A 26778-nucleotide genomic window follows, 5' to 3' on the forward strand; every position below is an offset into this window, starting at 1 on the left:
CAGTTTTTTAGTATAATCTCTGTGCAATATAGGCCATGAAGATCAGAGACAATGCTTTGATTGAACCAGCTCTCCTGCTTTGTTTCGTGTAGCGGTAGACCGCCATTGTAGTGCTGTTTGGCAATTAACGTAAGTTTTATCTGTATTTTTGAAAGAGTGTATTATGGACTTAGTTGTAACCTCTCAAGAGCGCAACCATTAATTATAATTAACGACATTTTTACAGAACTTCGTAGTGCAGGGAGCTCATCTCCCCTAGCAGGATTTAGTCGGCCACTACGCTGACGATTCATGTTATTAAATGTAAATGCGAGATACTTCTCAATTTTGATGTTTCATTAATTTCAAAGTTAGAGACAGTAGCGATAGATTTCATTTACTAAAGTTCACAGTACTGAATGAGTTCAGTATGTTTCATTTTGGCCGCCTAACGGCAGATGAGATTCTCTCCAGTTTCGCCTTGCAAATAATGAACAAGAAATATTGAAAATCATTACATTCCGCAATATCTCAGTTAATCTTTGTGTAGTTTGGTATATAAATAACTAGTAGCCCCTGAGACCCATGTTAATAATTACAGTTTGCGTAAAAATACGCAAATTTTCTTTTCTAAATAACAACGCTCACGCAAATTATTTATTAGAAGGCGGTGAATTGCGCGTTGTGTTTAAAAAATATTATATCGTACGTACTTCGGTGCAGCTGATGTCCGTACGAGTGTTATCGCGGTGTAAGTTAACAAAAAGTCTCATGCTAGCCCACAATATTTAAAGCTACCCCAACCAAAATCATAAAACATAATTATAAAAATAAAAATATATAATTATCCCGTGATAAAGCGCCCCCACACCCACACACATACATATACACTTATACGGTGATAAACACACACATCCATGCCCGAGAGAGGACTCGAACCACCGATGGGGGAAGACGCGCGAACCGTGGCAAAGCGCCTAAGACCACGCGGCTATCCCTCGCGGCTCTGCCGACTTTGTGACACTCTTGTTGCACAATGGACTTATTGTGAGGCGACATGCGTAATTTATTTTCTGAAGTTCCTTTGTGCTCTCGTTACAGCTTCTAGTGTCGGCATCGCCTCAAGGCAGCATTCAGTGTCGTGGTGGATGGTGGTCGTAACTGTTGGCTCATCACTGTAGGTTCAACCCGTGATGGGTTATCTCTCTACTTCTCCTTCTTCTTTATCTTTTGCCATTAACCAATAGCGTTACACTGAGATGACAAAAGTATTGGGATAGCGATATGCACATGTAGATATGGAAATAATATGGCGTACACAACGTATGAGAGGTCAGTACATCGCCGGAGCTGTCATTTGCACTCGGGTGATGCATGTGAAAAGGTTTCCGAACGGATTACAGCCGTACAACGGGAATTAACAGAATTTGAACGCGGCATGGTGGTTCTGCCTAGAAAAATGGTTCAAATGGCTCTGAGCACTATGGGACTCAACATCTGTGGTCATATGTCCCCTAGAACATAGAACTACTTAAACCTAACTAACCTAAGGACATCACACACATCCATGCCCGAGGCAGGATTCGAACCTGCGACCGTAGCAGTCGCGCGGTTCCGGACTGAGCGCCTAGAACCGCTAGACCACCGCGGCCGGCGACTCCATAATGGTGTGGGCTGTGTCTGCATGGAACAGACAGAATCTGCTGATCCAACTGAACACTGACTGGAAATGGTTATGTTCGGCAACTTGGACACAAAGATGGAATTTTTATAGATGACAATGAGCCATGTCAGCGGGCCAAAATTGTTCGAGACTGCTTTGCAGAACATTCTGGACAATTCGAGTGAATGATATGGACAGCCAGGTCGCCCGACATGAATCCTATCGAACATTTATGGGGCTTAGTCCAGAGGTCACTGCGTGCACAGAATGCTTCACCGGCAACGCTTTGGCAGTTATGGATGTCTATAGAGGCAGTGCAGCTCCAGGAGACTTCCAACAACTTGTTGAATCCGTGCCGTGTCGAGATGCCCCACTACACGGGGCAAAAGGATGTCCGAATTGTTTTTAGGGGCTATCCCATAACTTTTATCACCTCACTTTATAATTATCGGCATGAAACTTATCATTCCCGTTAATCCATTAGCTAAAAGCCACAGAATGTCGTAGATAGATGTATCTGTCGAATGCAGTGACAGCGAGCGAATCATGGGCGCATATATGTGTCACACCCACTTGCACATATCTTGTTAGCTTCCCCCGGCCATACACCTGACTTACCCAGTAAGCTGCAGTGGTACCTACAGCTCAATGTGAACCCTCGAACCACGGCGCAATTATGCGTATTTTGTAAATGCAAATCACTCCCAAAAGTGAAAAGAATCAGATAAATATTGTAGGACTGACCAGGTGCCAAACCCATGCCCTTTAGGTCAGTAGTATGGCTCTTAACCACTGAGCGACCGAATCTCACAAGTGTGTATTAATATCGTATTAACACCGTTAAATTAAAATTAGGTGATAATTTCATGGACTGTGTAACAACTAAAATTTAAAGGTTTAAAATTATCACCTGAAGTGAAATGAACAACAAATATGGTAGTAATTGCAATATTTGTAGCCTCTGGAACCTTGTCATCAGGCTATCGACCAGTGCTGCCCTCGACACCCACTGGTCGTGATTGTTCATATCCCCTTTCTGACCTTAATCAAGACGGACGATCGACCGTCTTTGACTGGATCCCAGGTCACATCAGGGATCCCGGTGGACGAAGATGCTGACCTGTTGGCTAAGTTAGCTATCAGGATGACGACTTTGGAGTTGAGGGTGCCGGAACTGGGCCTGTGCTCGACTCCCCACCACCAGTTGAACACTGATTGGTGCGCCCTGCTTTCTTCTAAAAGACTGCGAGAAATAAAGGCGACCACGGCCATGTGGCAGTCTTCCCTTCGTGCTTCTCACGGAGAATCTGCCATTCTCTGTGAGCTTCACATTGGCTACGCTTGGTTCACCCAAGGCCACAGCCTATGGCGTGAGGATCCACCCCCACTGTCAGTGTGGTGCCAATCTGATGGGTGCTGAGTGCCTACATCCTACTGGAATGCCCTAATCTGCCCCCTCCCCCCCCCCCACACACACACACACACAGACACAGTGTAACCCTAAAGTTGTAGATACACTGCCTCTGGTGCTAGCGGATGGCGTCAGAGTCGCTGATCTGGTTTTAAATTTTAGCAGTGAAGGTGGTTTCTACTCGTCTCTGTGAGGGAGGGCATAATGGCCTCGTCAGTCTCTTGAGGGGTTGGAGGGATTCCCTGTAGCCTGCTCCGACCCAGGGGGTACGTGGCTGCCCTTTGTCGGAGGTCCAGCCTGGCTTTTGGCTTTCGCACATTTCAAGTTCTTACTCTTTTACTCGTATGTCGTTGGTTTACTATCTCGTCGTCGCTGTTGTCTTTCCTGAGGTTTTATAAACTTGTCTGTGTTGCTAGTTTCTGTTGTGATAATAGAGTGAGAGTAAAAGCCAATCGCATGCAGAGGGTGCATCTCCCACTACATAACATGTTTTGGGGGCCTCCAACTGCTGTCTGGGCGGAGCAGTACACCCACTTTCTCCTATCTACACTTCACTAACTTCTACTTGCATGTACATCTAAATTTTATTGATTCTCAGTTACAATGGGTCCATCAGGATTTGTCTTCTGTGTCCTTCCTCTCTGAGGAACCACCCGGCTTGACACACATACGATGGAGCGACTGATAACCTCGTAGTTTGGTCTCTTAAACTCCATCAATCCAAGGGACATCAGAGTAAAAGCAAAAACAGTAGCTGGTTATACCATAAAAATCTTTTTAAGGATTTAGTTTCTAAGAACTAATGGAGCACATCAAACAAATTTTTATCCACATTAAGAAATCGTCAGTTGGTACTGCCCTAAACTTCTGGTTATGATTACAGAACACGAACAAACTTTATTTACATATAGCAGGAAAAAATGAATCGAAAACTCAAAATAACCCTTTCAACCTGGGAATAAATATGTGTTATAGACAGCCCAAGGCAAATAAGTGGAGAACTAAAACCATAAATTTACAAATACATCTTACATAATTATCCTATATATTATATTTCCTTATAGAACAGAGTATGGATTGGTAGAAAAAACTAATAGCAAAACATTTCGTTGGCTGTGATCCAGCAACTACACTCCTGGAAATGGAAAAAAGAACACACTGACATCGGTGTGTCAGACCCACCATACTTGCTCCGGACACTGCGAGAGGGCTGTACAAGCAATGATCACACGCACGGCACAGCGGACACACCAGGAACCGCGGTGTTGGCCGTCGAATGGCGCTAGCTGCGCAGCATTTGTGCACCGCCGCCGTCAGTGTCAGCCAGTTTGCCGTGGCATACGGAGCTCCATCGCAGTCTTTAACACTGGTAGCATGCCGCGACAGCGTGGACGTGAACCGTGTGTGCAGTTGACGGACTTTGAGCGAGGGCATATAGTGGGCATGCGGGAGGCCGGGTGGACGTACCGCCGAATTGCTCAACACGTGGGGCGTGAGGTCTCCACAGTACATCGATGTTGTCGCCAGTGGTCGGCGGAAGGTGCACGTGCCCGTCGACCTGGGACCGGACCGCAGCGACGCACGGATGCACGCCAAGACCGTAGGATCCTACGCAGTGCCGTAGGGGACCGCACCGCCACTTCCCAGCAAATTAGGGACACTGTTGCTCCTGGGGTATCGGCGAGGACCATTCGCAACCGTCTCCATGAAGCTGGGCTACAGTCCCGCACACCGTTAGGCCGTCTTCCGCTCACGCCCCAACATCGTGCAGCCCGCCTCCAGTGGTGTCGCGACAGGCGTGAATGGAGGGACGAATGGAGACGTGTCGTCTTCAGCGATGAGAGTCTTTTCTGCCTTGGTGCCAATGATGGTCGTATGCGTGTTTGGCGCCGTGCAGGTGAGCGCCACAATCAGGACTGCATACGACCGAGGCACACAGGGCCAACACCCGGCATCATGGTGTGGGGAGCGATCTCCTACACTGGCCGTACACCACTGGTGATCGTCGAGGGGACACTGAATAGTGCACAGTACATCCAAACCGTCATCGAACCCATCGTTCTACCATTCCTAGACCGGCAAGGGAACTTGCTGTTCCAACAGGACAATGCACGTCCGCATGTATCCCGTGCCACCCAACGTGCTCTAGAAGGTGTAAGTCAACTACCCTGGCCAGCAAGATCTCCGGATCTGTCCCCCATTGAGCATGTTTGGGACTGGATGAAGCGTCGTCTCACGCGGTCTGCACGTCCAGCACGAACGCTGGTCCAACTGAGGCGCCAGGTGGAAATGGCATGGCAAGCCGTTCCACAGGACTACATCCAGCATCCCTACGATCGTCTCCATGGGAGAATAGCAGCCTGCATTGCTGCGAAAGGTGGATATACACTGTACTAGTGCCGACATTGTGCATGCTCTGTTGCCTGTGTCTATGTGCCTGTGGTTCTGTCAGTGTGATCATGTGATGTATCTGACCCCAGGAATGTGTCAATAAAGTTTCCCCTTCCTGGGACAATGAATTCACGGTGTTCTTATTTCAATTTCCAGGAGTGTATAAGCTATTTAATTACAGGACGTATATACACCCACTACGGTTGCACAAAATTTTGTCAACTGACCACGATTTTGATTTTTCATCAGAAAAAAAGTTACATGGAATACATGCAATCACACCATGGTTTCTGTTTGGCGAGAGCACTTTTGCTCAGACGTTTTAAACCATGGTGTGATTACATGTATTCCATGTAACTTTCTATTCTGATGGAGATTGCCCTACTGCAATCGAAACCATGGTCATCTGACAAAATTTTGTGCAACCGAAATGCCTGTATATATGTCCTGTAAATTAATAGTAAAAAATTGATTCTATAACACACTGTCACAATGCAATACATGGTACTGAAATATCTTAAATCTTAGGTCAATGATGTGTAATATTAATCTACTTTCAGCTTCTTGAGCTCAACTTAGTATTATCATAGAAAAGTGTGAACGATAGCTGTGTGTGTGTGTGTGTGTGTGTGTGTGTGTGTGTGTGTGTGTGTGTGGACACAAAAAAGCGCAGTAAAATCCTTATGCAACTAAACCCTTAAGTAGCTTTGGCTTCTATGTACGAATAAGATTATCTTTTGCTTTTCTTTATTTATTAACATAAATGTCTAGTACTACTGAAAAAAATCCATGGTGCATTAACAAGTAACTGACTTCACCACAGTGCCAGCAGAAAAAGACACAATTTGGAAATGCAATGTAGTGCGTGTGACATATAGGAACACGTCGACGATAATGATAATGTACTCTTATTATAGTGATTGAAACGGTAGCGAATTGTGAAGAATATACCACGTATTTGTCGTTATTGAAAAACCAATCAAAACTTCTAAAAATAGCTCAACTTCTTATTTACTAAAAATAACCAGTGTGTCTTTTCGTGAATTAATCAAAATTATTAAGTGATTCATGATGGGTGAAACCAGCAATAAAAAAATAGCTACGCACATGTCGCCTATGTAGCCAAACAGTAACCCCAGGCCCACTCCAATAACCTGTGAGTAGGACAAGACGTCGTTGACGGCCTGCCGGTTGTCGCAGACCCAGTTCATCTGTGACGTCACCGTCAGGGAGAACCAGGTGTCGTCGTACTCCCAGCCGTGCTGGCACTTCACAGGTTCCCTGCTGCCGCCGGAGTCCGTCACATCGCTCTGGTTGTACATCAGGCACTTGCTGAACGAGGCCCCTTCCCTGTAACAAGCAGGAAATAGCGGTAGGGCACAAAAGAGGAGCTCACTGCTTACTCAAATGACGCGAAAACCGTGTAAAACGAAATATCGGAAATAATTAGATCCAGACAAGAAAAGACACTCTTGATATTACTGGAGAACTTTTTGTAGTGTAATATTAACACGCGACTGTTTTGTGACCTTGAATTGTCTCTATACGCTGTGAAATGCACAAATGTTTTGAACAGTGGCACATGCGAAAATGTCAATGTATGTGGGCGGAGATAGGTACTAGCTTGGGCAGCCACAAGCTGTGGTGTCACCGCCAGACACCACACTTGCTAAGTGGTAGCCTTTAAATCGGCCGCGGTCCGTTAGTATACGTCGGACCCGCGTGTCGCCACTATCAGTGATTGCAGACCGAGTGCCGCCACACGGCAGGTCTAGAGAGAGATTTCCTAGCACTCGCCCCAGTTGTACAGCCGACTTTGCTAGCGATGGTTCACTGACAAAATACGCTCTCATTTGCCGAGACGATACTTAGCATGGCCTTCAGCTACGTCATTTGCTACGACCTAGCAAGGCGCCATTACCAGTTACTATTGATGCTGTAAAACATGTACCGTCAAGAGCGATGTTCACCATTTATGGATTAAAGTTAAGTATTCCACAGCTACGTCCTTTTTTGCTAGTCTAATTTCCTTGACCTGTTCCAGACCTCACGCCAGCCTGCGTGAGCTAAAACGCGTGCCTTTCGGCTTCCTCTCACACCGGGTTGGCTCTCTTGCCAATCCACAACACAAGCAACTGAACGTATTTTCTAAGTACACAAAGTCTTAATATTAGCCTTGATTATTTTTTTCTTTCAGCCCTCGTACACGATATTTTCAGGGGAGCTTAAGAACATGCCTGCAGTAAATGGCCTTTCCATTGTGACTGAGTTGGTGGAGCAAGTTCAAATTTGTTGCAGCGCAAGCACCTAACCAGAAGTCGAAATATAATAATGGACGAACACGCCACGACGAATAGTTCCTTAGCAGTGGCAGCAGCATCGTTTCTTCTGCACCGATGTAGGTATCTACTGGACGACATGAAATTTATGACTCAGTATGCTGACAGATGTCTTATAAAAGTTCCAATAGGCATTACCGGAGAAAACAAAAGTATTTCATATACTGACCTAGAAGGGAAATGTTACGTCATGAAGCACCATTCCGATGTATATGAGACTGTGGAGATGTTCATCACATGACGAGTTGTTAAATGATTAAACTTTTATTCCTTCTGGAAATAGTGTAAATTAACAACATCAGTATGAGGTGTGACACCCGTGGGCCCCAAGACACACTTGTGTTTTTCGTGTTGTGGAAGCAAACAGCCTCCTAATGTGGCCTTGGGGAACCTCTTGTCATGCCTGAAACACATGGTGGGTCAGTCACAAAAGTTGCTGGCTAGAAGCCCGTAGGAAGTATACGTCATCCCGTCGTGTTCCCTGTAGCTGACAAATCAGAGGACTGGTCAAACTATTCAGAGATTCGTACATTTCTCAAAGTGTTTATGGTGATAACTGCAGTGTGAGGTCTCGCATTGTCCTGAAACATTGGGACCCTGATCATTAAAATTATGACAACATGATTTCAGACAATGGAAAATCCAGGATGGAATGTAACAATACGAGAAAAGGAAAGTTACTGCTCACTATATAGAGGAGATGCTGAGTCGCGATAGGCACAATTAAATGATTTATACAGTCATAGCTTTCGGCCATTAAGGTCTTTGTCAGCACTAGATACACATACACACACGCACACACACACACTCACGCAAGCACAACTTGCACACACGTCTGCAGTCTCAGAGAGCTGAAACTACACTGCCAAGTTTAGTTTCTGCAGTAAGGACATAGAGGCTTATCTCATGAGGGGTAAGATAGATACTACCTACAGGAAAATTAAAGAGACCTTTGCAGAAAAGAGAAAAACCTGCATGAATATGAAGAACTCAGATGGAAACCCAGTTCTAAGCAAAGAAGGGAAAGCAGAAAGGTGGAAGGAGTATATAGAGGGTCTATACAGGGGCGATGTTCTTGAGGACAATATTATGGGAATGGAAGAGGATGTAGATGAAGATTAAATGGGAGATACGATACTGCATGAAGAGTTTGACAGAGCACTGAAAGACTTAAGTCGAAACAAGGCCCTGGGGGTAGACAACATTCCATTAGAACTACTGACAGCCTTGGGAGACCCAGTCCTGACAAAACTCTACCATCTGGTGAGCAAGATGTATGAACAGGGGAATACCCTCAGACTTCAAGAAGAATATAATAATTCCAATCCCAAAGAAAGTAGGTGTTGACAAATGTGAAAATTACCGAACTATCACTTTAATAAGTTACAGCTGAAAAATACTAACGCGAATTCTTTACAGACGAATGGAAAAACTGGTAGAAGCCGACCTCGGGCAAGATCAGTTTGGATTCCGTAGAAATGTTGGAACACGTGAGGCAATACTAAGGAAGGGCAAACCTACGTTTCTAGCATTTGTAGACTTAGAGAAAGCTTTTGACAATGTTGACTGGAATACTCTCTTTAAAATTCTGAAGGTGGCAGGGGTAAAATACAGGGAGCGAAAGGCTATTTACAATTTGTACAGAAACCAGATGGCAGTTATAAGAGTCGAGGGATATGAAAGGGAAGCAGTGGTTTGGAAGGGAGTGAGACAGGGTTGTAGCCTCTCCCCGATGCTATTCAATTTGTATATTGAGCAAGCAGTAAAGGAAACAATAGAAAAGTTCGGGGTAGGAACTAAAATCCATGAAGAAGAAATAAAAACTTTGAGGTTCGCCGATGACATTGTAACTCTGTCAGAGACAGCAAAGGACTTGGAAGAGCAGTTGAACGGAATGGACAGTGTCTTGAAAGGAGGGTATAAGATGAACATCAACAAAAGCAAAACGAGGATAATGGAATGTAGTCGAATTAAGTGGGGTGATGCTGAGGGAATTAGATTAGGGAATGAGACACTTAAAGTAGTAAAGGAGTTTTGCTATTTGGGGAGCAAAATAACTGATGATGGTCGAAGTAGAGAGGATATAAAATGTAGACTGGCAATGGCAAGGAAATCGTTTCTGAAGAAGAGAAATTTGTTAACATCGAGTATAGATTTAAGTGTCAGGAAGTCGTTTCTCAATGTATTTGTATGGAGTGTAGCCATATCTGGAAGTGAAACATGGACGATAAATAGTTTAGACAAGAAGAGAATAGAAGCTTTCGAAATGTGGGGCTACAGAAGAATGCTGAAGATTAGATGGGTAGATCACATAACTAATGAGGAGGTATTGAATAGGATTGGGGAGAAGAGAAGTTTTTGGCACAACTTGACAAGAAGAAGGGATCGGTTGGTAGGACATGTTCTGAGGCATCAAGGGATCACCAATTTAGTACTGGAGGGCAGCATGAAGGGTAAAAATCGTAGAGGGTGACCAAGAGATGAATACACTAAGCAGATTTAGAAGGATGTAGGCTGCAGAAGGTACTGGGAGATGAAGAAGCTTGCACAGGATAGAGTAGCGTGGAGAGCTGCATCAAACCAGTCTCAGGACTGAAGACCACAACAACAACAACCGTGATTCCAGGAACCGGAGGGATAGGGGTCTTGAAACTCGCTGCCTCTCTACTCGACCCCTTCGTCCCCCTCTGGCCCCCTTTGCTATACGTGTATGTATTCTTAGTCAGCAAGGTCTGAGAAGAGTCAAGACTTGTTCTGAATCTAAATGGTATAATCGGAAGTGACGACATGATTATGTAAAGGGGCGGGGCTGGGCTGAGTTGTGTGAATCTCCTTACATTAAGGTCCCAGACAAGTCGAGACTTGTTGATGTATTAAAACTTGGAGGTTTCTTATTTCGCATATTACAGAGATGCGGGCTGTACACGCATCAGGTTGATGTCAGAATGTGACAGCAGTATACTCGCAGACTGCCAAGAACAATTACAGAAGGAATAGCCTATAATGATTAGGGCGTTTCGGAATAACTGTCCCCTTAACTTTTACGTTAATTTTAAACACATGTTTTCATTGTGTCAACCAGTGTTGCAAAAGGTTTCAATATGAATTTGGCAGTAACAAGGCGGCAAACAACCACATGTTTTATTTGCCATATTTGAATGATCGCCATAAAAGCAATTTTCGTTGTAAGGAACAGAGAAGCGTGACGTCAGCACACTCTGTAATGGAGATGCGTCAGTGGCGCGGGGTCTTTTGGGCCTCAGCTGTGGTCCCGGCCTGGGTAATGAGTTCAGGATAGGCATTGCTGGAGACAGCTTTTGTGCGACGTATCGGCCGCTCCGTGTGTGAAAGACCAAGTTTTATGCCATGTGTTGAACTCTTAAGTTAATTCATCATTGACGGGTGATGCGTGTAGTCTGACTGCGAAAACTCTACATAGGTGTCAAGACACTGAAGCGACCTGAACCATTACATTTTGCAGAGTCGCGATGTGCTGCTGTGAACAAAACTCTTTTTAAAGCAATTGGCTGCTAACTAGAGGTGCTAAAGAGAAATTGAATAGATATTGTTTGACCGTTTTATTACCGATTTTCTGTGAGTGCAGAATTAAGTGAGGGCCTTTAATTTCCGATTTTTCTGAAGTTATGACGCTTCCGGACTTCGAAACTGAGCGCCCAAGTGTAATGTTTCCTTGGTATGGTAGTTTTCTTTGTTCAGATAAGATGTGCTGCTAGCTTCACTGCACACATACGTGACTCTTACTGACGGACTGTTCTTGTTAAAACTCTTTCTGTCTTATTTCTTCTACTGTAAGACCGCCATTTGCAAATGAATTCTACTTGATTTGTTAAAATAAACTGTGTTCAATTTCAATAACTACTTGTCATCTCCAGTTACTTAACTACCTAAATTACTAATTTTATTTGCAGATGTTGCCGTATACTGTAATTAGCATCACATTCTAGATAAGTCAGTAAAATCTAAGGACTCTACAGCCAAGTTGGCCAAAGGGACGTAAACGAAGCACTGTGTAACCACCTCTAAGGCACATTATTGAGCCTAAAACCTAGGAGGTTGCACATTTACCCGACCCTCTACTAATTCTAACGCAACTTTCAGCACTAATTCTATTAGTCGAAGCTGCTGCTGGAATTGGCTTAGCATCTCCATGATGCTTTTGCGTTACTGAATTTATAACGAAATGTGCTGCTTGTAACCTCCCCCTACTTATCGACCTTAATGACAGTCAAAATTAAACCGTGTGTACCTAATGGAAATTTGGAAAAAGCAATCGTCACCGAAGTTAATCTGTCGGTAAAGAGGGAGGAAAGGGTTACATCTAAATGAAAGGAAAAATGCAAATGAAAATGGTGGAAATTAATTTTGGAAAGGGGTGAAGTTAATAAAGAAAGTAAATGTGCAGTCGTTGCGTTAACAATTAACTGGCGTTAGTTAGATATTAGAGATATGGAGAAAATTCCGGTCGCCAGTCCTATGGACAACTAGTATAATAACTGAAAAAGAAAGGTTATTGCACATATAATTAGCACTAAAAGAGTGACAAATGAAGGTTGACACGTGTTGTGTGAAAACTGAATGTTTGTCAGAAGTAATAAATTTCGCTACACTCTGACTTAATTTAGCAAAAGAATTAATAAAACCGGAAAATTGAAAGTTAATTTAGTGACTGAAATTAATAGTGAACTTTGTTTCTGAAGCGCTACGAAATTCAATAATATAAGGTTAGTCTTGGGCTACCTCAACTATCATTTCAAAAGCTACTTGAATCTACGCAATTTAAAAATAAGAGATTTAATTTTGAACTTGAATTAAATGATTCTGAACAGTCAACAACAGTAAAATTTAGTACGTACCAAGCTGAGCTGCAGTCACAGGTAAGCTAAAATATGGTAACAAAACTCGCACTCTTAATTTGTGCTTGTGTAATCCAAATATAGCTATGAATACCTTAACTGGACTTTGAAATTAAAGCAGTGTAATCGAATGGTATTACTTTAATGCTGGTGTTTGAATTTCAACGAGACTCGAGTTCATTTCGGAAAAGGAAGGGACCCTGCTTGGTAATGCAATTGGGACAATGAGCAACAAAGGTTCATGCTAAGTTGCTGTATTTTAGTGATGCTAATGGAATAGTTTGAAAAGCTGAGGTCTGCCATACAGTTCTACAACTTTACGTGCTTTCAGTCTTTCTTGTTGGTTGATTGAAGGTTTGAAGTCGTCGATCGAGTAGGTGGCGACAATCACTTATTGTCAGCTGTAGCTGTTGCAGAAGCTGGATGTTGGCGCGCCTTGTTCTCGACATGGTCACCAGGCGAAACGGGCTCTTGATGTGTGCCTGCTAATGTTTCCCGTCCGTGACACCATGTCAGAAACTATCATAGCAAATCGAGCGCAATTACATGCTGCCAAAGCCCGAAAGGGCGGCAACTCGCGGGAGCGTCACACAACACATCTGCTCCACCGCCCTACTCCAGCCAGACTGCTCTGCCTGCGCTCCACGCGGCAGAGTTAACACTACCCAAGATCCTAAACACTTTGGTTCTCTACACGATCTATCGATGTTATCGTTCGATAGCATAGTTTTCCCTAGGCAAGACCCAGCGTAAAGATACAAATAATATTTGCAAAACAAACCAATTATACATCGTCATAAATGCATATATATATATATATATATACACTCCTGGAAATGGAAAAAAGAACACATTGACACCGGTGTGTCAGACCCACCATACTTGCTCCGGACATGCGAGAGGGCTGTACAAGCAATGATATCACGCACGGCACAGCGGACACACCAGGAACCGCGGTGTTGGCCGTCGAATGGCGCTAGCTGCACAGCATTTGTGCACCGCCGCCGTCAGTGTCAGCCAGTTTGCCGTGGCATACGGAGCTCCATCGCAGTCTTTAACACTGGTAGCATGCCGCGACAGCGTGGACGTGAACCGTATGTGCAGTTGACGGACTTTGAGCGAGGGCGTATAGTGGGCATGTGGGAGGCCGGGTGGACGTACCGCCGAATTGCTCAACACGTGGGGCGTGAGGTCTCCACAGTACATCGATGTTGTCGCCAGTGGTCGGCGGAAGGTGCACGTGCCCGTCGACCTGGGACCGGACCGCAGCGACGCACGGATGCACGCCAAGACCGTAGGATCCTACGCAGTGCCGTAGGGGACCGCACCGCCACTTCCCAGCAAATTAGGGACACTGTTGCTCCTGGGGTATCGGCGAGGACCATTCGTAACCGTCTCCATGAAGCTGGGCTACGGTCCCGCACACCGTTAGGCCGTCTTCCGCTCACGCCCCAACATCGTGCAGCCCGCCTCCAGTGGTGTCGCGACAGGCGTGAATGGAGGGACGAATGGAGACGTGTCGTCTTCAGCGATGAGAGTCGCTTCTGCCTTGGTGCCAATGATGGTCGTATGCGTGTTTGGCGCCGTGCAGGTGAGCGCCACAATCAGGACTGCATACGACCGAGGCACACAGGGCCAACACCCGGCATCATGGTGTGGGGAGCGATCTCCTACACTGGCCGTACACCACTGGTGATCGTCGAGGGGACACTGAATAGTGCACGGTACATCCAAACCGTCATCGAACCCATCGTTCTACCATTCCTAGACCGGCAAGGGAACTTGCTGTTCCAACAGGACAATGCACGTCCGCATGTATCCCGTGCCACCCAACGTGCTCTAGAAGGTGTAAGTCAACTACCCTGGCCAGCAAGATCTCCGGATCTGTCCCCCATTGAGCATGTTTTGGACTGGATGAAGCGTCGTCTCACGCGGTCTGCACGTCCAGCACGAACGCTGGTCCAACTGAGGCGCCAGGTGGAAATGGCATGGCAAGCCGTTCCACAGGACTACATCCAGCATCTCTACGATCGTCTCCATGGGAGAATAGCAGCCTGCATTGCTGCGAAAGGTGGATATACACTGTACTAGTGCCGACATTGTGCATGCTCTGTTGCCTGTGTCTATGTGCCTGTGGTTCTGTCAGTGTGATCATGTGTTGTATCTGACCCCAGGAATGTGTCAATAAAGTTTCCCCTTCCTGGGACAATGAATTCACGGTGTTCTTATTTCAATTTCCAGGAGTATATATATATATATATATATATATATATATATATATATATATATATATATATATACAAAAATTGTAAAACAATTACAATATATTAAGACACCGAAATTTCATATCTTCAGGTAACTAAATAAGGAAAAAAATTATAGTACAATAGATGGAAATAGGAAGATATGCACTTCCGGCGTTCCATGCTCTTCTTGGGTCTACTCTGGTTTTTGTATCCATCATATCTGGTGCAGGTCACAGACTTATGAGCAATATTCAAATATTGGTGGAACCAGTGTTTTGTAAGTTATCTTTTAGCGGGTGGCTGTACTTCCTAGGTTCCTTTTCAATGAATCTGGCTGTAGTTTCCCTTATCTGCGATTAGTTTTCTATGGTCGCTCTGCTTCAAATCGCTCCGTACTCTAACTCCTAGATATTTTATTGACGTAACTGCTTTCAGTGATTATTCTGCAACCGTGTAATAATACAGTAATTTACCTTTCTACCTATTTATGCACAATACGTTATATTTATTTACCTTCATGGTAAACCACCAATCTCTCCACCAAACGTTGATCCTCTAGAGGTCTTCCTGCATTTCGCTCCAATTTTCTAACGTTTTGTCCTTCCTGTACACAACAGCATCATTCATGATAAGCCTCATGGACTTCTGATGTTATCGATTAGGTCATTTCTATACAGGTGGTTTGTATCCCGGAAAAAAATGTTCTTGTTGAGAGTTAACATTGGTAAGGCTGTGCTACAACTGGCCACCTCCTAACTATACGTCATACATGGATGGGATCAACGTTGTATTTTCAGATCGGATATCACCATTTTTATTACATATTCTGATTATTATGTGGTGTTCCCGTGGTGTAGGAGTAGCGTCTTAGATTAGTAACCACAACGTCCTCGGTCCCTTATGCGAAACTCTCTACCATTTAAATTTTGATTAATAATCAGCATTGGCGACTGAAGACTTGCGGCATAAGAAGTCACCCTCCTTCTACCAACGGCCTTGTCAACAGAGCCAGAGGAACGGACAGAGGTTCAGGGCACCCTCCTGGCTTTGGGATGGGGAACTGCCCCTAAAGGGGGAAGAATCAGCAGTGATCTACGGCATGAGGATGAGGAAGGCGATGGAAACCACTGCATTACAGACACATGACATGTATCCACAGGACATGTGGCCTGTAATTAAAAAGGGTCATGATGCTCTCTCTCCATTGGCAGAAGATTCCGGAATAGTCCCCCATTCGGGTCTCTGGGAGAGGACTGCCAAGAGAGAGGTGACCGTGAGAAAAAGATTCAATAACTGACGAAAGGATAACGTTCTGCTAGTCGGTGCGTGGATTTTCAGAAGTTTGGACGTGGTAGGGAAGCTAGAAAATTTGAAAAGGAAAATGCAAAGGCTCAATCTAGATCTAGGAGGGGTCAGTGAAGTGAAATGGAAAGAAGACAAGGATTTCTGATCAGATGAGTATAGGGTAATATGTAGCAGCAGAAAATGGTTTAAAGGGAATAGGTTTCGTTATGAATAGGAATGTAGGGCAGAGAGCGTTTTACTGTGAACAGTTCAGTGATGGGATTGTTCTTATCAGAATCGACAGTAAACCAACACCAACAACCGTAGTTCAAGTATACATACCGACGTCGCAAGTTGAAGGTGAAAAGATGTAGAAAATATATGTGGATATTGAAAAAATAATACAGTGTGGAAAGGGAGATGAAAATCTAATAGTCATGGGGGACTGGAATGGAGTTGTAGGGAAAAGAGTAGAAGAAAAGGTTACAGGAGAATATGGGTTTTGGACAAGGAATGAGAGGAGAAAGACTTATTGAGTTCTGTCGTAAGGATCTGCTACTAATAGCGAATACTTTGTTGAGGAATCACGAGAGGTGGAGATATACTTGGGAAAGGCTGGGTTATACGGGAAGATTTCAGTTAGATTACATCGTGGTCAGACAGAGATTCCGAAATCAGATACTGGATTGTAAGGCTTCCTCAGGAGCAGATATACACTCAGATCACGATGTAGTAGTGATGAAGAGTAGCCTGAAGTTTACGAGATTAGTCAGGAAGAATCAACACGCAAAGAAGTGAGATACGGAAGTACAAAGGAATGACAAGATACGCTTGAAGTTCTCTAAGGCGATAGATACAACAATAAGGCATAGCTCAGCAGGCAGTACAGTTGAAGAGGAATGGACATCTCTAAAATTGGCAATCACAGAAGCTGAAAAGAAAAAAACCTAGGTACAAAAAAGGTAATGCAAAGAAACCAAGGGTAACAGAAGAAGTACTTCAGTTGATCGGTGAAAGAAGGAAGTACAAAAATGTTAAGGGAAATTCAAGAATACAGAAATAGAAGTCGCTGAGGAATGAAATAAATAGGAAGTGCAGGGAAGTGAAGACGAAATGGACGCATGAAAAATGTGAAGAAATCGAAAAAGAAATGATTGTCGGAAGGACTGACTCAGCGCAGGAAAGTCAAAACAACCTTTGGTGAAATTAAAAACGAGGGTGGTAACATTAAGAGTGCAACGGGAATTCCACGGTTAAATGCAGAGGAAAGCCCGGATAGGTGGAAAGAGTACATTGAAGGCCTCTGTGAGAGGGAAGATTTGTCTGATCTGATAGAAGAAGAAACAGGAGTCCATTTAGAAGAGGTGTGGGATCCAATATTAGAATCAGAAATTAAGAGATGTTTGGAGGACTTAAGACCAAATAAGGCAGAAGGGATAGATAACATTCCATCAGAATTTCTAAAATCTTCGCGGAAAGTGGCAACAAAACGGCTATTCACGTTGGTGTGTAGAATGTATGAGACTGGCGACATACCACCTGACTTTCGGAAAAACATCATCCATACTACTACGAAAACTGCAACATCTCATGAACCCAAGTTACTGACAAGAATAATATACAAAAGAATGGAAAAGAAAACTGAAGATGTGTTGCATGACGATCAGTTTGACTTAAGGGAAGCTAAAGAAACCAGAGAGCCAATTCTGACGTTGCGGTTGATAATGGAAGTAAGTCTAAAGAATAATCAAGACACGTTCTTCGGATTTGTTGATCTAGAAAAAGCGTTCAGTAATGTAAAATGGTGCAAAACGTTCGAAATTCTGAGGAAAATAGGGATAAGCTGTAGGGAGAGGTGGGTAATATACAATATGGACAATAGTCAAGAGGGAATAACATGAGTGGACGACCAAGACCTAAATGCTGGGATTAAGAAGGTGTAAGACAGGGATGTAGTCTTTTGCCCCTACTGTTCAATCTGTACATCGAAGAAACAATGATGAAAATAAAAGAAAGGTCCAGGAGTGGAATTAAAAATTGAACGTGAAAGGATGTCTATGATGACATTGCTATCCTCAGTGAGAGTAAAGAAGAATTAGATGATCTTTTGAATGCAATGAGTGCTGAAAATGGATTGAGAGTAAACTGAAGAAAGACGAAAGTAATGAGAAGTAGCAGAAATGAGAACAACGAGAAACTTAACATCAGGATTGATGATCATGAAGTAGATGAAGTTAAGGAATTAAACTACCTAGGCAGCAAAATAACCAATGACGGACGGAGCAAGGAGAACATCAGAAACAGACTAGCACTGGCAAAAAGGAGATTCCTGACCAAGAGAAGACTACTAGTATCAAACATAGGCCTTAATTTGAGAAAGAAATTTGCGAGAATGTACGTCCGGAGTACAGCATTGTATCGTAGTGGAACAAAGAACAGAAGAGAACCGAAGCATTTCAGATGTGGTGCTATGGACGAATGTTGATAATTAGGTGGACTGATAAGGTAAGGAATGAAGACGATCTGCGCAGAATTGGAGAGGAAGGGAATATGTGGAAAACACTGAGAAGGAAAAGAGACAGGATAATAGGACGTCTGTTAAGACATCAGGTAGTGATTTCCATATTGGCAGAGGGAGCTGTAGTAGAGGAAGCTAGAGATTGGAATACATCCATTAAATAATGGAGGCCGTAGCTTGCAGCTGCTACTCTGAGATGAAGAAGTTGACTAAGAAGAGGAATTAATGGTGGGCCCCATCAGACCAGTCAGAAGACTGATGACAAAGAAATTCAGATTACACGCCAAAAAGTATGCACATTTTAATCAACCATTGTTGTCTATTCGTGATAGGTGGCGCTACCGTGACATTCCGCACACTCGTATTTTGTTCATTAGATGTCTCTATCGAAAGGCTTCCGAAAGTCAAGTAATATGCCTTAGATAGTATTAATGGTTTTCTTACGCTTCCTTATGGACACCTAATACCACTTTACTTTCTGTTAAACTTTCACGTCCCAATACAACGTATTGACTTCTGTTAATTAAAAATTCTTCGACCAGTCGCATCTTTGTGAGGATAATCCTTAAGGTTATATTTTGGTTCTTAGTCGACCATATGGTCCGGTTCCGAACTCCTTTCGGAAATCTGTGAGAATAAAATCAGCTGTGTCATTAGTTTCACAGCCATTCAAAGGTGAGCTACTTTCAGCTGAATGTTTTTTGCTGAAGCTCCCCTGATTCTTTCTGAAAAGTGTCTTTCTTCAAATAACGTCATATACGATGAACAACTACTATTCGACATTTATTGATAAGGGACGTCACAGTCCATTTTGCTTTCATATCTATATTGTGTTTAGCCTTGGATTCTACTGGGGGCTTGAATAATAGGTTTCCTCGAAATTTTCTCAGGCCACTCGCGGAATCCTTACGTCAACAATGCCACTTAGCGATATCTTCCTTCTTATCAACTTGACCGACTGGTGCGCGTCTGAAGTTGTTGTGTCAAAAGCAAGGTAAGAAAAGGAAAATCTCTAAAAGCGTACTTCTTGACATTTTGTAATTGTTTGTTCCCTCATGAAGTGGTTCCCGACTAAACACTGCTCGAGGTAGTGGAACGTTTAGCGTTTTGTAGTTGCATTCGACTTCTCATAGAAGCTAAGTTAAAGAAAGATAAACCTACGTTTATAGCATTTGTAGACTTAGATAAAGCTTTTGGCAATGCTGACTGGAATACTCTATTTCAAATCCTAAAGATGGCAGGGTAAAATACAGGGTGCGAAAAGATATTTACAATTTGTACAGAAATCAGACAGCAGTTGTAACAGTCGAGGGGCACGAAAGGGAAGCAGTGGTTGAGAAGGGACTGAGACAGAATTGTAGTCTACCCCCGATGTTATTCAATCTGTATATTGAGCAAGCACTAAAAGAAACAAAAGAAAAATTTGGAGTAGGCATTAAAGTCCAGGGAGAAGAACTTAAACCTTTGAGGTTTGCCGATGACATTGTAATTCTGTCAGAGACAGCTAAGGGCTTGGAAGAGCAGTAGAACGGAATAGACAGTGTCTTGAAAGAAGGGTATAAGATGAACATCAACAAAAGCAAAACGAGGATAAGGAAATGTAGTCGAATTACATCAGGTGATGCTGAAGGAATTACATTAGGAAATGAGACACTTAAAGTAGTAAAGGAATTTTGCTATTTGGGGAGCAAAGTAACTGATGATGGTCGAAGTAGGAGGGATATAAAATGTAGACTGGCAATGGCAAGAAAAGAGAATGGAAAAGAGAAATTTGTTAACATCGAGTGCAGATTTAAGTGTCAGGAAGTCCATTCTGAAAGTATTTGTATAGAGTGTAGCCACGTATGGAAGCGAAACAGACGATAAATAGTTTAGACAAGAGGAGAGTAGAAGCTTTGGAGAAGTGGTGCTACAGAAGAATGCTGAAGATTAGGTGGTACTGAATAGAATTGGGGAGAACAGAAATGTATTGTATAACCTGACCAGAAGTAGGGATCGGTTCGTAGGACACTTTCTGAGGCATTAAGTGATTACCAATTTAGTACTGGAGGGAAGCGTCCGGGATAAAAACCGTAAAGAGAGACCCGGAGATGAATACAGTAAGCAGAATTAGAAGGATGTGAGTTGCAGCAGTTACTCGGCGACGAAGAGGCTTGCACAGGATAGAGTAGGATGGGGGGAGGGGGGGGGGGCGGCATCAAATGGGTCGTTGGACTGAAGACCACAAGAACAAGAACAACAGTTGCATGACATGGCGAAGGTTCAAATTCCCATCCAGCTATCAGGGTCTTGGAAGAAGTCCAGATGGTTTAACTTTTTGTCGACGACGAGGTTGTTAGAGACGTAGTGATTAATCGTATTATGGAAGAAAAAGAAAGGAAATCAGGCTTAGCCATCCAAACGAACGATCCCAAATGTTGTCTTGGGTGAATTAGGGAAATCACAGGTAACCTGAATTTGTATTACTGGGCGGAGGTCAGTCTTCCCAAATACGGAGGGCGTTCAAAACGTTTTGCACAGTCGTCTCTAATTTTTTTTATTTTTTGCAGGAGGAGAATGACATTTTTTGTGAACATGCTTCGAACATCTAGCTGTAAGTTTGTGTATAAAAGCATTTTCTTTTATTTACAGGTAAGCCATAATGAACCGTGGAGTAGGTGTCAGGTGTCAGGTTGCGACAACGGTCGGTGATGGAGTTCCTCTTCAAGAAGGACGATGACTCTGCCACATCGGTTCACAGGAAGCTGTTCCATGTTTATGGGGAGGACACAGTGGATCGCAGCAGTATCCAGCGGTGGTTGCAGAGGTGTAAAGAAGGTGATTTCTCGCTACTGGACAATCCAAAATCCGTTAGACCATCGACGGCAGTGTGTGATGTGAATAAGGAGACCATTGATCAAATCATCCTAAATGACAGATGTGTGACGACACGACAGCTTGCTGAAATGACTCGTTTGTGATTGGGTAGTGTGGTATCACAGTCACTAAGGCACAGAAAAATATGTGCACGTTGGGTGCCTAGATTACTGACAAGAGAAATGAGGAAAAATGTGTGCGAGGGTCTCATGAAGACCTTCACTGAAGAGTGGAAACAGTGTTACCCAGGATGAAATATGGTTGTTCCTGTCCGAACCTGAGAGCAAAACCCAATCCATGGAGTGGCGCCATCTGGGTTCCCCTCAGAAGAAGAAACCAAGACTTTCACGAACAGCAGGCCGAAAGGTGATGGCCTCCTTCTTCTGGGATCAGTGTGGTGTCATTTTCATTGACTTTTTGGAATCTGGCTCCACAATTAACTGGGACCGTTACTGTTTGTCATTGGACAAGCTGCGACGTGCCATCAAGACCCACAGACCACAGCTTCAGGGTCAGCTCGTCAGACTACACCATGACAATGCCACACCCCCTACAGCCCTTATGATGCAGGAGAAAATCAGGGAAATGGGTTGGAAAATTGTTCCTCATCCCCCCTAGAGTCTGGACTTGCCTCCTTATGATTTTTACCTCTTTGGGCGTCTGAAGGCCCACCTGAGTGGTAAAACATTTGATAGTGAGAAAGACCTTATTTCCTGAGTCAAACGATGGTGTAAAAGTCAATCCCCAGAATTTTACCAATGTGTATTTACATCATGGAAAGAACGTTGGGCCAGATACGTCACAGCTGATGGAGGCTACAATGAGTAGGCTCAATGTATAGCTAAATGTTCCAAGTACGTTCACAAAAAATTTCATTCTTCTCCTGCAAAAAATTAAAGAAATGAGAGACGACCGTGCAAAACGTTTTGGACGCCCTTTGTACGAGTGCTGTGTCTCATCACTGCACCACCTCAACCGGACCCTGGTTTAATTAAATCGTTTATTCCTCCACCCTAGTAGCTCTGATGAGCTTTTTCCGTCATGATGTAAAATCGTAATCTTCCTTTTCGACTCCGCACGGTGTTTTCGTGTGAAAATGATGTCTGACTTGCTCCCATCACTCCCTCATCATCATAAGAATTGAGTGTGGAGGTAAGCTTCTGTTTTCTGTTTCTCCAGGACAATCCCAATGTTCCTGCTCATAATGAGCTCTGGGCTACGGGACAGACGGACTTCAGTAATGTTGGTCTGTAATTCTTTGTTTCGTCCAAGAATCTGACTCAGTATCACGTCAAAGCCTACTCAAACAAGTACACCAAAAATGAAATAGAATATCAGACGAAATTGGTGACTGCATTGAGGATTTCTTGATAGTCGGCTCTCTGGATGTTGTCTTGGATGGAGAATCATACACAGAGTAGAAGCACCTCCAGGTGTGCTCAAGGAAATGTGTTGAGTCCCTTGCTATTCTTGTTGTATATTCGCGACCTCATACTCGCTCACTGGCCATACCGGACTCGAGAGTCCATTACCGCAGCAAAGTGTTTTCGCCACCTGTCCCTGTCTTGGGCTATTTCCTTCCATTCACCTTCAATGCCTAGGCTCCTCAAATCAGCCTTCACATTTTCCTCCCATCTACGCCTCGGTCTCCCCACAGGACGTTTTCCCTCTAAGTGCCCTATCAGTACTCTGCGCGCTGCCCTGCCCTCATCCATTCGAGCTACGTGACCCGCCCATCGCAGCCGACGTGATTTAATAATACTGATTGTGTCAGGGCTTGAATAGAGTTCGTGAAGCTCTTCGTTATGCAGTTTTAGCTACTCTCCGCTAATGTCATCACTTTTTGCTCCGAAAATTTTCCTCAAAATTTTGTTTTCAAATACTCGAGACAGCTTTTCATTTTGCGCAGTGAGAGATCAAGTCTCACACCCATACAGCATAACTGGTGGAATAATAGTTTTGTATATTCTAATCTCTAAATTCCTAGACAATATCCGTGATGAAAGTAATCTATTCAGTGAGAAGTAGCACGCATTTCCCGCCCGTAATCTCTTCTTCAGTTCGGATTCAAACTCATTTCTCGAAGTAATGTCCACGCCTAGATACTTAAATGTGTTCACTTCTTCAAACTGCATGTCTCAAACTCTTAACATTTCATGATCTACAGCTGTTGGCATTCTAATAGTAACCAGGTATTTAGTTTTGTCTTAACTTATCCTTAGACCTACATCTTCACTAGCCTTGATTAACGCATTCGCATTTGCTGTTACAGATTCTTTCCTATCGCTAATGATGTTTAGATCATCTGCATACCCTAATATCTTAATATTTCCATTTAACTCCACACCCTCTGAATTATCTGCTGCCATTTGCATAATATATTCGCGACCTGGAAGACAATATAAATAGTAACTTCACATCTTTTGTAAGTGATTCGTTTATCTGTAATAAAAAAAACTGCACGAACAGTCAGAGCTAGGTATGAGACAAACAGACCAGTTAAAACCTATCCCGGTATTTTAGTTTTGGATAACCAGTATTTTTTGGTGTTTCTTTGGTCTCCGTTATAACAGGCGTTTTTTATTTTTAACTAATAACCGAATAAAAAAATCGAAATATCTGTTAGCCATAGAAGCAGTGCAAAAATTTTTTGTTTTTAAATAAACATTTTTAAAAATGGAGTAATTTTTATTCGCACAATTTGCACTGGTTTGTAATATTGGTTACTTTGGAAAACGTCAAAATTTCTCAATCTTAGTTCGATGTTGTTGTTGTTGTGGTCTTCAGTCCTGAGACTGGTTTGATGCAGCTCTCCATGCTACTCTATCCTGTGCAAGCTTCTTCATCTCCCAGTACGTACTGCAGCCTACATCCCTCTGAATCTGCTTAGTGTATTCATCTCTTGGTCTCCCTCTACGATTTTTACCCTCCACGCTGCCCTCCAATATTAAATTGGTGATCCCTTGATGCCACAGAACATGTCCTATCAAGCGATCCCTTCTTCTAGTCAAGTTGTGCCACAAACTCCTCTTCTCCCCAATCCTATTCAGTACCTCCTCATTAGTTATGTGATCTACGCATCTAATCTTAGTTCGATATCTACATTTATTACGGGAAATAATAGGAATAAAATACCGAAAATCGTTTATTTCAGAAGCCGTATATTTTCAGCGGTTTTAATAGGTTAAACTGCGTGGAAAAAACCGAAATAATCGAAAACCGGTTATTTCTATAACCACTATCCCTAGTCAGAGCTTGATAAGATTTCAAGGCCGTGCAAGGACTAACAACTTGTTTTAAAGGTACTGAAATGTAAATTTTTGCTTTTCACAAAACGCAAATAGTCCAATCCTACGACTACAGTACAAATAAATACAAATGGAATGACAACAAAACCTCAGTCGTATGTGAACCAGGTGGTGTACATTGGTTCATTCGTATGATACTGGGAAGATTAAACGGGGATACAAATGAGACTGCTTACAAAACATTCGTACGTCCAGAATATTGTTCAACTGAGTAGGACCTATACGAAATATGATTACAGGTGTTATCAAATGTAAGGAAATAGGGCAGCGCAAATGGTCACAGGTTTGTTTGACCAACGGGTCATCCGACAGCGTCATTGAGATGCTGAAAAACCTGAACTGATAGACTGTAATGTCGTTGCCCGCCCCATCGCAGTATAGATTGTCGACTCACTCGCCAGCGCGGGGAGTGACGTCATTGTTAGAGATAAAGCACTGGATATACAGAGCTGAACAATTCGCTATTTTGAATACCAATCCGAAGACAGTGTTGTGTGCTTCGCGTGGCGTAGGAAAGTGAATCGACGAACTTTGCTTAATTTTATTGTTCCACAGCGTCAAACAGCTGAGTGTGCAGCTCCAAATTGCTCAAATAATAGCAGAAATGGTCGCTATAAGTTTTATCGGTTTGCTTCAGATATAGATCGGCGTAAAAGGTGGCTTGTGAATTCAAGGCGTAAAGACTGAACAACAAAATCGAGCGCTACTTGTATAATGTAAGTAAAATGCTTTTTTCTTTGTTTTAAAAATAGATGTGCTCACAGACCGGTGGTCATGAAATTATATTTGTAAGATGTGTGTTTAGTTATCTTGCTGCAGATTACATAACATGACGTAATATTGTAAGTTTAAAGTAAGCTACTTTTCTTGATTTTATTTACAACTGTATAAAACCACAGTTCATCCTAAGGAGCTGTTAATTTTATAGAAAGAGTAAATTAATAATGCTTTATCGCAGCTTGTTGGCAATAACAAAATATTTGCAGTTTTTTTTTACTTTTTAAGTAATTTCTGACAGATTTCTTTGAAAGCTTTTGAAATACTCAATACAATTCGCATCAGTAATATACTTTGGGTACTCATGCAATTCCCTCTTGTGATGACATGAAATTTTGGATTAATTCTAATGTCTGATGTCACCCGTCGGCCTTGAGCAGTGACGTCATGCCTAAGGCAAAGACTCTACACTGGGGCAATCTTTGAAAGCAACTATCATATTCGTAAACAAACGAATGTAGCGTACGATAAAATTACAATCACAGTTGACATGATTAATTACTCAGCCATGAATTATGTCGAAAAGATGTGAAGGTAATGGAAGCAAATGAGAATAGAACAAGAGGAGCACACTTGTCTGAAATAAATTATTATTGTAATTTATGTGAGTGAGAAAAGTACAGAGAACCTGTAAATCCATTACAGTATATCACTTTCTGAAGTCGTGATATTGCGAAATAGCGTTAATTTATTATCAAATAATTATCGAATTAACAAGACTACTGCGGGAAAATGGGGGTTTAGGGGTTGGAAGAAATTAAAATGTAACACAACAACGGGAAACATGAAATAAATAATAACGTATATGAAAAATAAAAAAAGAACAGGAGCATGAAATGTGGAGATACCGACACAGAAATCCTAAAAGAAACGCCAGTACACAAGTAACGGAAACTTAAAAAATGTAACAAATGTTGGAACCGGCAACTAGAATTAAGCTATATCGCTCATTTCTAGTTCCCGATTCCAAAGAATCCACGGTTTGTTATTTAGGCCATTTTTGCAACAAGTGTTTGTGTTACAACGCTACATGTTTCCTACATTCGGTACTACTCTCTTCACTATTTTTTACTTTTTCGCCGCAGTCCAGAGATCAATAAGAGCTCTCTACAAATCCTACAAAAACCGAGTT

At 42.9% G+C, this 26778-nt stretch overlaps 1 protein-coding gene across 1 annotated transcript in view; it reads right to left on the reverse strand.

Annotated features, from left to right (window-relative positions):
- Positions 1-26778, reverse strand: part of LOC124606608 (solute carrier family 22 member 1-like) — a 122416-nt gene that overhangs the window by 59593 nt on the left and 36045 nt on the right. Inside the window, exon 3 of the mRNA XM_047138593.1 lies at positions 6552-6794. Coding sequence (XP_046994549.1) covers positions 6552-6794 — 243 coding nt within the window. The remainder of the gene's footprint in view (positions 1-6551; positions 6795-26778) is intronic.

This window comes from Schistocerca americana, chromosome 3 (genome assembly GCF_021461395.2).
Source record: "Schistocerca americana isolate TAMUIC-IGC-003095 chromosome 3, iqSchAmer2.1, whole genome shotgun sequence".
Classification (NCBI taxonomy): domain Eukaryota; kingdom Metazoa; phylum Arthropoda; class Insecta; order Orthoptera; family Acrididae; genus Schistocerca; species Schistocerca americana.